The sequence below is a fragment of the Schistocerca gregaria genome, chromosome 4 (assembly GCF_023897955.1).
Source record: "Schistocerca gregaria isolate iqSchGreg1 chromosome 4, iqSchGreg1.2, whole genome shotgun sequence".
Classification (NCBI taxonomy): Eukaryota; Metazoa; Arthropoda; class Insecta; order Orthoptera; family Acrididae; genus Schistocerca; species Schistocerca gregaria.
The window spans coordinates 42,375,945-42,392,346 of NC_064923.1; the positions used below are offsets into that span (position 1 = coordinate 42,375,945).

The 16,402-nt window shown below is 43.1% G+C and overlaps 1 protein-coding gene across 7 annotated transcripts in view; it reads right to left on the reverse strand.

The window, feature by feature from the left end:
* LOC126266854 (mucin-5AC-like) overlaps positions 1-16,402 on the reverse strand; it is a 622,221-nt gene that overhangs the window by 589,545 nt on the left and 16,274 nt on the right. For 5 of the 7 annotated variants that reach the window (XM_049971468.1, XM_049971466.1, XM_049971467.1 and 2 more), the window contains exon 2: positions 8,749-8,886. The exons of the other annotated variants lie outside the window; for them this stretch is intronic. In XM_049971468.1, coding sequence (XP_049827425.1) covers positions 8,749-8,886 — 138 coding nt within the window. The remainder of the gene's footprint in view (positions 1-8,748; positions 8,887-16,402) is intronic. 7 annotated transcript variants of the gene reach the window in all.

Below are 16,402 nucleotides of genomic sequence, written 5' to 3' on the forward strand. Positions count from 1 at the left end.
TCTTTAGAGATCTTGCAGAAAAATGTCGTATGTTTACACTTACGCACAATTCGCATCAGCATGTCTAATACCTACATGATAACGAGGTGTTTCACCAACAATGGTTGCAACTTCAGTCAAACAGGCAACCATGTTCAGTAGAATCTATCGGCGTCTTGTATATGAAACACTTCACGTCCTCTACCCACAGATGAGAAACTCCTGGCAGTATTTCACTAAAATGACCGTTAAATCTTTCAAATGTGCCAAAATTTCACTATCTCTTCCCTCAAAACCACGCTTCCCCACGAATTAGGTGCCTGTGAGCTAACTCGACTACAGTGACATCAGTCATGAAGACCCTGTAAGTAGTAGGGCAGCAAGCACATCAGTGAATTTTGTTAGTGTGGGTTGCCTACATTCAGGAGCGTGTATACATTTAAAAGCAAACCTACCGTTCTCTTTTCACTGACAGGTCCTTAACCTGGTGTTCACCCATCCCCCTTACCCTCTTACTCGTCCTCCCTGCCCCAGCTCTCTGGGCACTCCCCTCACCGATAAATTAATTAAACTCCCCTCTTCTGGGAGCTCCTCCAGTCCTTTCCCTCCCCTTCCAAATCTGGAAATTGGCGGGGAAAGGACTCACTTCATGCTGGAGACGAAGGATCTCACAACAAGAAATACAATTATCCACTACTGGCCATTAAAATTGCTACACCACGAAGATGACGAGCTACACACATGAAATTTAACCGACAGGAAGATGATGCTGTGATATGCAAATGATTAGCTTTTCAGAGCATTCAAACAGGTTGGCGCCGGTGGCGACACCTACAATGTGCTGACATGAGGAAAGTTTCCAACCGATTTCTCATACACAAACAGCAGTTGACCAACGTTGCCTGGTGAAACGTTGTTGCGATGCTTCGTGTAAGGAGGAGAAATGTGTACCATCCCGTTTCTGGCTCTGATAAAGGTAGGATTGTAGCCTATCGCGATTTCGGTTTATCGTATTGCGATTGCAGTTTATCGTATTGCGACATTGCTGGTCACATTGGTCGAGATCCAATGACTGTTAGCAGAATATGGAATCGTTGGGTTCATGAGGGTAATACGGAACGCCGTGTTGGTCCCAACGGCCTGATATCACTAGCAGTCGAGATGACAGGCATCTTATCCGCATGGCAATAACAGAACATGCAGCCACATCTCGATCCCTGAGTCAACAGATGGGGACATGTGCAAGACAACAACCATATGCACGAACAGTTCGATGACGTTTGAAGCAGCATGGGCTATCAGCTCAGAGACCGTGGCTGCGGTTACCCTTGATGTTGCGTCACAGACAGGAGCGCCGGAGATGATGTACTCAACAACGAGCCTGGGTGCACTAATGGCAAAACGTCATTTTTTCGGACGAACCCAGGTTCTATTTACAGCATAATGATGGTCGCATCCATGTTTGGCGACATTGCAGTGAACACACTTTGGAAGCATGTATTCATCATCACAATATTGGCATGTCACCCGGCATGATGGTTCAAATGGCTCGGAGCACTATGAGACTTAACTTCTGAGGTCATCAGTCCACTAGAACTTAGGGCTACTTAAACCTAACTAACCTAAGGACTTCACACACATCCATGCCCAAGACAGGATTCGAATCTGCGACCGTAGCGGTCATGCGGTTCCAGACTGAAGCACCTAGAATCGCTCGGCCACACCGACCGGCCCCGGCATGATGGTGCGGGGTGCCATTGGTTACACGTCTCAGTCACCTCTTGTTCGCATTGAGTGCGCTTTGAACAGTGGACGTTACTTTTCAGATCTGTTACGACCTGTGGCTCTGCCCTTCATTTGATCCCTGTGAAACACTTCCTTTCATCAGGATAATGCACGACCGCATGTTGCAGTTCCTGTACGGGTCTTTTGGGATACAGAAAATGTTCGACTGCTGCCCTGGCCAGCACATTCCCCAGATCTCTCACCAACTGAAAACGTTGGGTCAATGGTGGCTGAGCAACTGGTTCGTCACAATACGCCAGTCACTACTCTTGATGAACTGTTGTATTGTGACGAAGCTGCATGGGCAGCTGTACCTGTACAAGCCATCCAAGCTCTGTTTGAACCAATGCCCAGGCTTATCAAGGCCGTTATTATGGCGAGAGGTGGTTGTTCTGGATACTGATTTCTCAGGATCTATGCACCCAAACTGAGTGAAAATTTAATCACATGTCAGTTCTAGTATATATATTTGTCCAATGAATACCTGTTTATCATTTGCATTTCTTCTTGGTGTAGCGATTTTAATGGCCAATAGTGTACAGGTATATTATAGGATATACTGTTTTTTTATACAATTCAGTTTGCAGGGGCTGGATCTCACTTTTATTTCGAGTGAAAAGCTCACATCCAACAGCTACCTGCCGTAAGTATGTAATTGCACTGTTGCCTATTGGAGGTGTCGTCTTATTGGAAAATTTTCGTGTGTGTACTCATCTCGACATGCAGGGATCGACTGAGCTAGTGCACAGTGCCACCACCAGAGAACGTTCCATCCCCCTACCCATCGCCCCCACCTTTGACCACACTCTCAGAAAAGAATTGGTAGGCAAAAGACTCACTCTGTGATGGAGAGGAAGGAGCTAATGACACGAAATTCAAATCAAAGTCATTCATATAATGATATTTATTGCTCAGTTAACCAGTTTGCAGGAGACAGGGTTTCCCCACTTGGGTAGACATCATGAGTCAACTCTCCACCCCTGTTCCCCAATATGTAATAAGTGTAATCACTAGGGAGTGGAATGAAATGCTGTGTAGTAACCACCATTTGGATAGGGACAACAGCAACTACCACTTCCAGACTGTCTACTGCGATGTACTGACAAGAATGAAGAACGACACACTTGAACCACGAGCCAGCCCCTAGCCGTAGTTGCCATGGGTAGATGTCGCACACTCGCCTCACAGACGTCTAGAAACAGCACGCCTGTCCCCTCGTACATCACTGGCGCCAAGGTTCAAGGACCAGAGGAAACTACAGCCACAGCCGTAGCCGCAGCTGCAGTCGTGGATGCACATGTGTGACAGACTGCACCACAGCCGCCTTGGAGTGCATGCGAGGATGATTGGAGTGGTAGGAATTCAGATGTTATCAATACGTGCAGCACAAATATTCATCACTTTGAATCTTCTTTCATGCAACACACACGTCCGCTTCTGTCGGGCTCGCCCAGCACACTGGTCACTTCGCCAGCCTTCACTGCTGTGGGCAAAGTCAGACAAGTCGGTGCACTCTTTACACCTGATCCAGGCTGTGCTAATCCGTTACTTCCAGTTGCTGACTCCTTGTGACCGCAGGCAGCCACAGTGCACTGAGAAACAAGCAGCTGCAGCTTGGATGAATACAGTAGTCTAAACAATTACACCCCAATGTAGACCACCCAGTTTAAAAAACCCACTTTACATAATCAGAGGCAGTGATGATGTTGACCACACACCTCGAATTTCTCACACGAAATGTAGATTGCTCCTATTTAAACGAGTTATTTTTAAATTTAGAAGAGATTGGACAAGACACGCGTTTTCACATCGCTAAAGTATCGTTACTTGTTGTGAAATCCTGTACAGGACTATGACATAGGCTATATTCCCTCTAAGTATTCTTTCATCAGGTAGAAAAATATCTTTCCTTGACTCTCACTCATGCATCACAGGACTAGAATATTCACCTCATTGCTGAGTCCTAAGATCTAGCACTGTCACAGGACACCTTCTCACTTTCAGACGCTGTCTTACGGTAACAGCACAGAGAAGTTGTAAATATAGGGTTTATACTACGTATCACTTAATAAATTCGGTAATACCTCTGTGTAGGTGAGAGACTCAAATATCATTAAAAGATATCGCCGCAACGAAAAAATCGCCAAGTGAAGAATCATATCGTTGGTGCCCTAGCCATCAACTCCACCCACCATGCGCCAAGTCATTGACATCAAAGTGACACGCTAATTGTTTAAATTTATCGTGATAGCCACTTTGCATAGGGAGTAACTTTTCTTCTTCAGTAGTCAGATTACACTCACTAGATAGTTCAAATGGGAATCCCTGGAGGGAAGACTATGTTCTTTTCGAGGAACAGTGCTGAGAACCGACTTTTGAAGCTGACAACAGGAGGACTCTAACGCTGTCAACATACATTTCTCATGAAGACTGAGCCTAGACAGGCAGTCGTTCTAATGGAAGAAACCCGCGACTAAAGATTGCCCGATTCTCCAGGCTGGCATTGGGGCGTTACGTCTGCACCCCATCACTTGTAAAAATGCCATGGGCAAGTTTCCCTATAAAACACCCTCAGATGAACAGGTTTGTTTTTCTGGAAAACAAAATTTCGCACAGAGAAAGACAGTTAATCTAGGTAAATGGAAGGTCCCTGGGATTGCCACTAAAGGTGAGGAAATATTTCGTAAAATAAAAAAAGGATGATATGGACATAGTAGCCCTAACAAACGAAGAAACGAGGCAAAGGTAGAGAAGAACGCAATGGTTATATGCATATTTACAGTGTAGTGCCAAAAGAGAAGAGAGCCAGAAGACGGTCTTCATAGCATTACGGAAAAAATGCAAGAAAGATATAAAATCTTGGGATCATATTGGTGAAAGAATCTTACACGTGCTAGTGGAATTATTAGATCAATCAGTCTTAATCGTGGAAATGTATGCGTCAAATGCAGGCTTAAGATGAAATGTTACGCGCAAGTGACGGAATCGCCGGAGGAGATAAATTTAGTTATTGGGCACTTGAGTGCAAGGAAGGTAGGTCATAGGCTTGGGGTCTCTTCGGCATTGGGAGGCCATGGACTAGTGCCAAGGCCATGTGCTTTTGGGATGTTAGTGCACAGAGAGGTGGTATCAATAGTGACAAGCAAGGTGCCTTGTGGTAAAGGAACAGGAACTGTGGACAATCAGTGGAGGAAATGGTTGATGTCTTTGATGTAAGAGGTTGAGTTACAGGCTAACGTGTTGTTCCATGAGAGCAGAGGTTCTCACAGTGGTAGCACAGTAACTGTCTACGATGCAGCATCCTACATGGTCTGGTTTATGGACGTTATGAAGCATATGCAAGGTAGAAGTGCAGGGAATGGTAGGGGTGAGGAAAAAGGTAGATTCATGGGAAAGATCCTTGGATAGGCAATGATTTGGGGACCGACTGGAGTTCCCATTATATTTTTGGAATGAGGTCATTGTGGAAGGGTATGTAGATGGAAGAATCTGACAGCTGGTGCTTATGCCACATAATCACTTTGGTTCAAACTCATAGCTCTCATAGCTCTGGAGCCTTTTCAACAGGTAGAATTATAAGGCCAGGATCAATTTTTAGGTGATGGATTAGGTTTTTTTCTGCAGATGTCAGGTTACTATCCATATTGAAGGTTTGCAAAATGATGGTGAGGCAAGGTTTCAGGTAAGAGGTTCTGGACTTTTCACAGAGGGTTATTTCGTGGCAGTGGGAGTTGGATCAAGGTTGGATGTAGAAGTGAAATGAGATGAACCCCCTCTGTCTCAGTTCAGTCCTCTATCTGATGATGATACAACTCCCCCTCTTAAAGTTACAGAATTTCTTAACCTGAAATCTTGTCTCACCATCATTCCTTCAGCCAGTATAAAAGCTAATGTTCCATCTGCTGAAAAAACACTCCACCACTTAAAAATTGACCCTACCCTTATAATTCTACCTAGTGACAAAGGCTCACTCGTACCACTCTTCGCCCTCCTACCTTGTACATGCTTCGTAAATACTATAAATTTAACTAGCAGTATACACCACTGTGGCCAGTTACTGTGCTGCCACTTAGAGAATCTCTGCTCTCATATACCAACATGTTGAGCCTATTACCTGTTACTTACCCTCCAATATCAAAGACACCAACCATTTCCTCCACCAATTGTCCACAGTTCCTTTTCCTTTAGCACATGGTAATCTACTTGTTACTATCGATGCTGTATCCCTGTACACTGACATCCGTAATGTCCATGGTATTGCGAACATTGGACACTACCTTTCCCAATGCCCAATTGATTCCAAACCTACTACTTCCTTCCTGGACACCATCACCTTCAACATCCTCACCTGCAATTCAATTACCTTTGGAGGCATTACCTATGAACAAATCCAACAGTAATGGCCACCTCTATGGTCCCAGCTTGTTCTAATGTGATCATGTTTCAAGTAGAGGAGCCCTTCCTAACTACCCAGAATCCCAAACCTCTCTCCTGGTTCAGATTCGTTGACGAAATTTTCATGATCTGGGTCAAGGGTGAGGACATCCCATCCACAATCCTAAAGAAACTCAACACCTTCTCCCTCATTCTGGTCGTCCTAAACCCGAAAAGCCAACTTCCTAAATGTTGACCTCCACCTCAAAGATGGCTACATAAGTACCTCCATCCATATCCAACCTATCAACTTCTCCTCAACAGTTGCCGCTCATTACATACAGCCTAGTCACCAGTCGCCAACACATTTTCGGTGATGATGAGTCCCTCTCCAAATTTAGCAAGAGCCTCACTGAGGCTTTCGCTAACCGAAATTAGTCTCCTAACCTGGTGCACAACGGATCTCCTGGACTTGCTTCTCCAGCCACCTACCGCCTCCCACCTTCCTACCATCTAGCAACAAAGGAGAATTCCTCTCCTGATCAGTACAACCCAGGACTAGAACAAATGAATCACATTCTATTCCAATGTTTTGACTACCTCTTGTCGTGCCCAGAAATGAGAAGTATCCTTCTCAGTACCCTTTCCACCTGAACCATGCGCAGTGGCTTTACAGCCAGAGTGGTACCTCTCTAGTTATCAATGATCGTCGGTGGTTTAGTCTTTCGACCAGAGACGCTGATCTGAAGGTGAAGACCATTTAAGCTTGCGCTGCAAGCCATTTGCCCTCGAGTTCTTCAAGTTTGGTTCTGCAGTGGTGCGAGGATACTCCTGTGAGGTAGCAGGACACGTGGCTGCTGGTATAGAGAGGGAGAGATGGAGGGAGGGGGAGAGAGAGAGAGAGAGAGAGAGAGAGAGAGAGAGAGGCGGTGCAGTAGAGGAGGGATGGGGGGGTGTTGTTCGCTGTGGTATGCAACGAGAGTACTGTACTCGAGTCTGAGGGGCCAGTTTGCTCTGATGTTCACAAACAGCAGTGACCGATTGTTAGTTTGACCGGGTTGATGGCTATATGGCTGTTTAAAGCGTTAGTGTGTTTCACAACGTAGTTACAGTAAAAGTACTGTAACGAATGCAAATTATTACAAGTTGTCGTATACTATTGAAAGCGTAGCTCGGCGTGGGGCAGAGAGGGGAGCAGATTTTGATTCTGTCTGCATGAATAGCCGCTGCCAAGCTGTGGCCAAGAGACAGCTGGATCACAGAGTTGCTGAACATGTTGCTCAACACAATGTGCTCCACTTCAATTACTGATTCACTGCCTGTGGCATGTGGCTCCTCTTTACACAGAAGCTCTTCTAAATGGTGCAGATGGGAACTCTCCCTGCAGTATACCCTACATTCCTGTAACTTCACCAGTCCCTGTCTGTATTCCCTTTCCTGCTCCCAGTCCAGCAATACACAGCCTTCTATTCAACCAATGCCCACACCTCTACCTCCTTTCCCCCTTCTGTTCTCTCATGTTCTGTCTCCACCTCTTCAGACAGCGCAAGTGCAGCTACCCTGCCCCATCACATCCCTGCATGCCCCCGCAAGCAGCAGTACACACTCCCCCCCCCCTACCCTGATATCACCCCTCCATTCCCCAGTCTCCTCCTTGCCACCACCGCTCAGATTGCTTCTCCTATCAGGGACAGTTTTATACCGAGTGGCCTCAGTAGTTGTCATGTTTGTGTGAGTTGTGCTTGCTTGAATGTGTGAGTTTTCTATGTTTGAAGAAGGCCTTTTGACCGAAAGTCATTTGTGTAACAGTCTTTTTGCTGTGCCCGTCTGCGAGGAATTTATCCTTTCATTAATACTGTCGTTATTCCGTGCTGGACTTTCCATTTCTTTTTCTGTTCTGTGATACTGTAGAATTGCTAATTGCTAATGAAGGTGAACCATATATCTTAGACATGGAACAATACTGACTGTTTCATTAGCAAGACACAATACACACACACACACACACACACACACACACACACATAGTAATTAAAAGTTCGTGGAAACTGGAGTGTTACAGAAACTAACATTAGATTTTAAGGTAAGTGAAGATATGAAGTACATGCAGTTGTTCAGAACAGACGGAAGAAAAGGAACCTAACGTAGATGTGTGACCATATCAACTGTGGGCGAGAGACTGGGAAGTTTTGCTGATTTCCCCAGCCTCTGATGGCTAGTAGTAGTCGATTGGGCAGGGTATGTCCACGAGCGAAAGCCTCAGTCTCTTTGTTAGGTACTCCCTCCTGGACAGCATTGGGGGGTGGAGCCTTCAACAGTAAACACTTCCGTATATTCCTATTTTCCCATCTTCTTAAAGCAAAAATTGTTAATTTTAAGCATTTCCGTTTCCCACTTGCATTCAAGTATGCAAGTATAAATGCTGCAACATTCGTAAAACACTAAGAAACCGCATAAGCTTCCCGTTAAGTAAATGTGCAACATAATATCGTCAAAATATGACCTGTCTGAATCGCTAGGTATAAATGACAAGAAATAAAATAGAAAGTAATAATAAATACATGGTAAGTTACAGTTAGAGCATTAGACAGTGCTTAGTTGGGGTCTCACCTTCCTGCAGTTGTAGTTGCATACACGGTCTCCAGGGGTGGTTCCCATGCACTCAGTGCCATTCCAGTCCACATACGGATTCACGACGACAGATGTCAGCATCTGTGAGACGTCGGGGACAGCTGCGGTCGCCGAAACCTTTTAACATGGAGAACATACCTTGAATACCAACACGAAGTAACTGAATTTATTGGCAATGTGTAACTTGCACATGCTCGCGTGTGTGGGATCTGGAACGCTAGGAATGTTACGTGTAACTGAAAAGAACGCTTTAGCTGATAAGGCCACAGACTGAGTGAATTACAGGACACAGCTGAGCACCAGGCGTTGCCTGGGTACGTGTACATGCCGCTTCCGTTAGTTCGCCTTACCCTGCCTCTGTGCATCACCTCTCACCTCCTCCCCTCCCCCTCTAAATCCACCTCTTCTTGTCTTTTTCTGTCCCTGCTCCCCGTCCCTTTGTCCATCTTTTCTTTCCCCTCTCCATCCACCTCCTCCTCTCCCCTTCCCTTTCCATGTTATCACTCCCAACCTAACTGGAGGTAGCTCGTTTTAAACGTCACAGTATTTCTATCCATACAGTAAATAATATGTGTAACAAGTGTGGTTAAATCGATTCATGATTTCAGGTAGAGTTTTTGAAGCTAGACCTTACCTGCATACGTAAGTGTCACATACATTTAACATATTTCACACTGATTTGTACACATATTTCAACTACATCACGAGCGAATTTCATCCTGCAGTAGTTTCGTCTGCCCACATCTCAATTTTGGAGGTGCATACAGTAGTGCCGTTGGAAACTGTCTGCGACGCGTGGGGCGAACAGATTTAGTAGTAAAGAAATAATAAATTAAAACGTCACGCATGATGGGGCGGCTCTATGCGCGTCTGTGTTGATAACGGCATATCTTCTGAACCATGTGTCATACAATAACATATTTTTGCAACTGCATTCAGTCGTACATGTGAATATTGTCTGCAATTTTTTTTGGAAATAGAGTCAGTAGTAAAGAAATAAAATAATAAAAGGTTATATCTTATTTCTTTACTACTATTTCCAACAAATTTTGCAGACTGTACCACTGAATTCAGTTGCAGTTGAATGGAAAACGGCACTGATCGACCCATTTCGTAGGAAAGGTGAGAAACAAGATGTATACAACTGCAGAGGCGTCTCACTTCTCCCAGTCATCTACAAATCGTCTCAAAGACACTGCAGAATAGAACTGAAGCAGCTGGCCGCGGTGGCCGAGCGGTTCTAGACGCTCAGTCCGGAACCACCCGGCTGCTACGGTCGCAGGTTCGAATCCTGCCTCGGGCATGGGTGTGTGTGATGTCCTTAGGTTTAAGTAGTTCTAAGTCTAGGGGACTGATGACCTCAGACGTTGAGTTCCATAGTGCTCAGAGTCATTTGAACCATTTGAATTTGAACTGAAGCAATCCTAGATAAACAATTTGCCGAGTACCAGGGTGGGTTCCAGAATGCCGCTCCTGTGCCGAACGAATTTTTAATCTGAAATCAATAACACGACACAGAATGGTGAATGGCAAAAGTATAGTGATTTCTTGCATTGACTTCAAAAAAAGCCTTTGACTCGGTGGGCAGAGAGACCCTAGATAGGATCATCAGAAAATTTTGTGTCAAAAACGAGCTGGGAAATATTATCAGAGAAACCTTAACAGGCACAACTTTCAAAGGGAAGTTTATCGGAGAATTGCCCCACCCATTTGAAATAAAGACGAATGTGCGACAGGCCGATGGATTATCACCAATAGTATTTAAGATGTCTCCTGGAGTAGATGATGAGCATTTGGAATTCCGAACTTTAAAATCAAGGGATTAGTCCAATCTGTCTATGAAGAAAATGGGGAGGAATCAAAGCCAACTGCTTGGCTTTCGCTGATGAGTTTGAAATACTTCCAGAGTACTTAGAAGAAGCGCCCATGCAGATCAATCTACTAGAAAGGATCGCAGGCGAGACAGGACTTAGGATCTTGTAAGAGAAGACTAAGTTCGTGACAAGTGACAGAAATGGACCACAATTGCTTGAAACAGATATTGGACGGATTGAGATAGTAAAAAAAATTGGAGAGAGCTGCTGTGGGGGACCGGATCTCAAAAATGGAGAAAGCCTACGGATTAACTAAAAACATTTACAAAAAAAAAGTGCATCTCTGGGAATGCCATAATAAAGTACTACAGTGCTGTGGCAAAAACTGAGTGCTTGTATGTGAGCAAATGACTCTCAATGAATTACAAGGTAGAAAATCTGGAGATACTATAAAGAAGAATACTACGGAAAAACATGGATCTTCTAGTCCAGGGTGAAACCGGCTGGAACCTTCGGAGCAACAATGAAATCTACAAAAAGTTGGAGAAAACATCGGAGACCTTGAAAAAGAGGTTATCATTTCTAGGACACCTGGGAAAAGAAGACATGGATTAAGAAGGAAGCTCGTAAAGATCTATAAAGGTCCAACATTCATCTCAAAGTTCACTTGATTTCTCCTGTCATTTCCATTGAATAATTTGAGTTATTATCGCTTGATGTGTAACAAAAGATTGTAAATTTACGGTTTTTATCCCAGGAAAGTTGTTGCACGTGGAAATCGCAACTAATCTGTCCTTTGAAAAGCGGTTTACGAGTTCTAGCCACTATTGACCTCGTGAGGGAAAGCAAAGCCACATAAATCTTCGCCACCTCTGCGGCAATGTGCTGCCTGTGAAAAAGCGTCTGTTATGGTTCACAGTTCCGGTCTCGCTGACTGTAACGTTTTCATCCCTTCTGTGAAAGAGCTACAAGCAGTCATATCAAATATCGATAAGTAAATCGCAAGAAAATACTTTCGGCTCATAGTGCAATGGAGAAAAACTTACAATGCTGCACAACAGGTAACGCCTCTTTCCGCTCCTGACAAACAAATTTTGAGTTTCTAGGAATACATAACTTTATTTACGAAATGCCACATTTGTATACCTCTGGAATTTGACACAGCATACCAATAAAACACAGACCCAACCGAAATCTAAGTGAGTAGTATTTTACTAATTCGTGCCGATAGAGGCACGCTTGTGTACAGATATTCAGTTTTATTAAAACAGACTTTAGTCGTAAGGTTATCATGGGTAGTTTTATTTCATTTCTTACAATACAGTGCACAATTTTCGTAAGGTTTCTTTTAGTGTTGTTAAAACAATAGTAAACATTAAAGAGAAATTAATCATCAACGATATATGCGAATTCTCTGATGTTATCTATAACAGTCTGACAATGCACATGCAGTTTATTGATTACATGCATATAGAAAACTTGTTCTGAGTTAAAGCCGTCAAACAAGATTTGAAGAAGAATAAAATTCCACTAACAAACGACAGCTAACGTAGAAAATACTTTTCTGACGTATTTTGGCACGATGTGCTCTCCCCATACATAATACAAAAGTTTCAAGATGCATCTACTGCCTGGCCGTCTATTAAACTTGAAAAGACCAAATGTCGCAGAAGTTAGCCATTTTACCACATGCGACTATTTTGGGTTGAGAAGTGAAAGCAATTATTGATTGGCGACTCCATGGAGTGCTGTGTGTCCAACGACCATATGTGTTAAATTAAAATGAAGGTCAGCGTTGGCCGTAATATTGATGTTTTATTGATAGCAGAATCGATTTTCCATCACATTGTCATCATCTTCGGTGTTGTACAAATTAAACTCAGACACTGGTATCAAGTTATCAATAACCAAAACTGAGAAGCGATCACAATAAAAATTTGTACAGCACCAAAGGTGATCACTGTGTGATCGAAAATCGATTCTGCTATCAATAAAACATCAATATTACGGCCAACGCTGACCTTCCTTTTAATGAAAGGAATTATGTTCAAAGTTCCATTAGATTGATAACTTCAGCAGACAGCATAATTGCGTTTTAAAAAATGTAGCAGTCAATGTACTCGAACTCGCGACGTCTTAGCTGAAGTGCGCGATGCTTACCGTTATGCTACTAGCTGACACGTAGCTACAGCAGCTCGTGAGGTCAACAACCATTCCTTCAGAACTTCCGTATTCCACAGTGTTGTGAGATAATGCATATGGCCGGATGTAGGCTTCCGAGAGATAGACCGTTAAGGCTTTTCTTTTGAACTGCTCGACGTTTTTAACAAATAGATAGCGCAGTGGAGCAGCTCAAGTGGAAAGGAACACTTTCTTTTTAAATTTCTGCGCCCTGCACTGTTAGCAGTTCTGCGTAGGTGGCAGTTACGTGACTTTATTTCGGTGATTAGAAAATAGAGTCAAATGTATGCACTGGGTAGCCGAGGCAGCTAGTTCATGGCGATTCGGTCAACCAAGTAAATGAATGTACTGAACATGCTGCAAACCACTACAGGAAGCCTGTGTGTCAGAATTCTCATCCAGTGTGGCGTAACGGCGTTATGATAGAATAAAGAGTCAGAGAGAAGATGATTTGGTGGTCTGTTGGATTGATGATAGATACATATACTTACGGTCTGTCTTTGATTCCAACTTCTGCCGATGATGTTTGATACTGAGAGAGAGATTCTCTTCTGTTCTGACTACGCCAAGTGAAGAAGGTATAATGACATTTTGGTCTGAAATTCACATTAAACACGATATTCTTTCTTTACAAGTAGACATTAGGTTGGGCCACAATGAAGTCAGGAGTGGTGACATGTAGAAACTCTGTCACCAGTAACCTTTCTTATACTAGTTATTTACTTACAGTGACGAAACAAACGGTATGTAGGAACACAGGACACTTATTTCATCTTTTATTTGAGCTTCTGTATGTCGATAAAATTGGTTCTGAACTGGGAATGTCCCTCCGTGACAATACAGCTCGGCTACAATTTGTTGTTTGTTCAAAACTGCAGATTCCTCAACATCTGCACTTACTGCGCGTGAAAGGGTTCGAATCCTGGCCCGGCACTGAAGTTGTCATTATGTATTATCAAGCTTTAGAATGATAACACCTGTCTGCTGGTGGATTATAATTTTAATGTATTTTCATTCGTTGTCAGCAATAACGATTTCTGACGCTTTTGACTCCCAGTGAGACACAGAACTATTTGCGAGATCACTAAGTTCAAGGATGTTAGTCGCAGCTTCTGGTGGAGAAAAATTCGGTAGCTGACGTCTCTGTGTGTAGTCAGCAACGACATGTGTGGGGATCGATTCCCAGTCAGCACTGAGACGGCCGGTGTAGCCTAGCGGTTCTAGGCGCTTCAGTTTGGAATCGCGCAACCGCTACGGCTGCAGGTTCGAATCCTGCCTCGGGCTTGGGTGTGTGTGATGTCCTTAGGTTAGTTAGGTTTAAGTAGTTCTAAGTTCTAGGGGACTGATGGCCTCAGATGTTTAGTCCCATAGTGCTCAGAGACAGTCAGCACTGAACTCTTCGTTACATCATTTCTAGTTCAAACACGCTCACATGTCGTTGCTGGTGTTACAAACCCTTATTTAACGTTCGTTTTATCTAGAATATAACAGTGATAGGTGCCGCGTTGGAGCCCTGGAAGAAAAAATTAATGTTACGTCTCGTCATTTCAGTTAAAACATCTAGCTACTGCCGAGAAAATCCGATATATCGCAGTTGATTGTGCTTTGATATCAATCCGATTGGGTTCTGGGTTCGAATCCCTGTCCAACAAAGCTTCACCTCACGGAATTTCAAGTAAGTTACTTGTGAAGAAGCAATATTTAACATCTCTCACAGTTCGTTAACAGGGACGATAGATGCTGGGTAGGAATTCTCGTCCGTTAAAAATGTTTACGTTATGTAATTTAAAGTTGATTTTGCTAACTGATACTGTCTAAAATCGAGGTATATGCATAGTCAGGAATGGCTGTAAGTTTCCGTCAGTCGCCTGATCTTTGCTTTGTCTGGATGACCTGGGTTTGAATCCATATGCAGAATGAGACGGTTCGTCGTGTCATTTGAAGTTCATACATTTTCTCAACTAGCTGCTCGTGAATAACTTAAATTTTTAATGTCATTTTGTGTTAAATAATAAGTACGGTATGTTACTTTGAAGAGAAAGTCATGAATACGACGAACTTACAACTTGGATTACCAATCTGACGTAATAATGAGAGTGGTAACATTTCAGGTATGACATTTATTGTAATAAATATGGACAGTCTTATCTGTGATAAGGTGTTCCCTGATATTTGTAGTATCGTCGTATTTCTTTACATCTTGAGTTATTGCGATACAGAGCAGTGTTTTCTAGTCGTGACTTGTTGGACCCATTTTCAATAGTCAAACGACTGTACCAAGGAGCGACTACAGGACCTGCTAGACAGCTGCGTCATGCGGATTGCATGCGAATCAGGCTAAATGAAATTCAGGTCGTTCGGATACTTTTGAGCACGATTGTACATTGGTATTTTGGCTCTCTTGGAAGTGGGTCTTACGTATCAGATATCTCGTAACTGTATTACTGTGAATGAAACCTTACGATATTCTAATGTATTAATGGCCATCATTGTTTGTTTTAATATTGCTTTAGCTACGTAATTTTTATTTCAAAAATCTTGAGCAGTCGCTGTCTCTGTAAACTCCAGATGTGCTCTGATAGGCGCGCTGTAAAACCGGCTGACACTGCTTAATGCTGCGTAGTGAAGACAAACACGTTCTTCATAATGTTTTTCGACAGTTTACAGAGGGAAACGGCTTTTCCCAGAAACTTTCTTTCGTGCAATTTTACATACGAAATGGGCTGCTTAATCAGTTACGTTCGAGGATGGTAATCGTGTATTCAATGGATCACTGTTTCAAATTTCGCTTTGTTTTTTTTATATTTTTTCTTTGATACGTTTATCTACATGATTTAAATATAAAATGCGTCAAATGTATGCTAATTAACACGCACTTATACATAGTTCTTATGAAAAATTAAAATCTTCTTGTCTGTGATTACATGCAGCACGCAAAATTGCAGTTTTCATTGCAAATATAAATTATTCATTATCGATATTTTATAAAAGATTGTTTAGAGTAGGAAAACAAATGCTCTTTCTCTGGATTATGTCGAGCACACTTTACAAAAAGTGAAGTCCTCCAGTTGCCACCGTACCACTGCAATCCGAACCCAGTAGAACTGATCTGTGGCGAGAAATAACAAGATATTTAAGCTGCCAGTGGTGCTGGAGCTAATGCGCGAAGCTTTGTGACGTGTCCCTGCCGAACGCTGGGGTACCAAGAACTGCACTTCATAAAAGGAGAAAATGTGGCTCTGGACGGCTACGTGGATTTTGTTGCTGATCGCCTCGTTGTCAACGCAGGAGATAACTGCTCCAGTGCTGAGCTGTCGTACCCAGATTCATATGTGGAAGGAATTCAGAGACTGCCAGACCACAGACTGTAAGTAATTCCTTCAGTGGCTTCCATATTTAACTACATAGTGAAATCCGTGCAGTACGCTTTTACGTCACTCAGTGCAACGCAGAAATATTACACTGTGCTTAACTTAGGTATTTTCATCAGTTTTGGTTTTAATTACAGTACTATTGTAGCTAAGGACTAAAGCGTGTTACGTTGTCCATCTGGTCCCCTAATGAGCGTACTGCCGAAGGTTTGCTGTATATTACTTCACTCCGTTCAAAAATTGAATAACGAAGCTCCATTGGGTCTC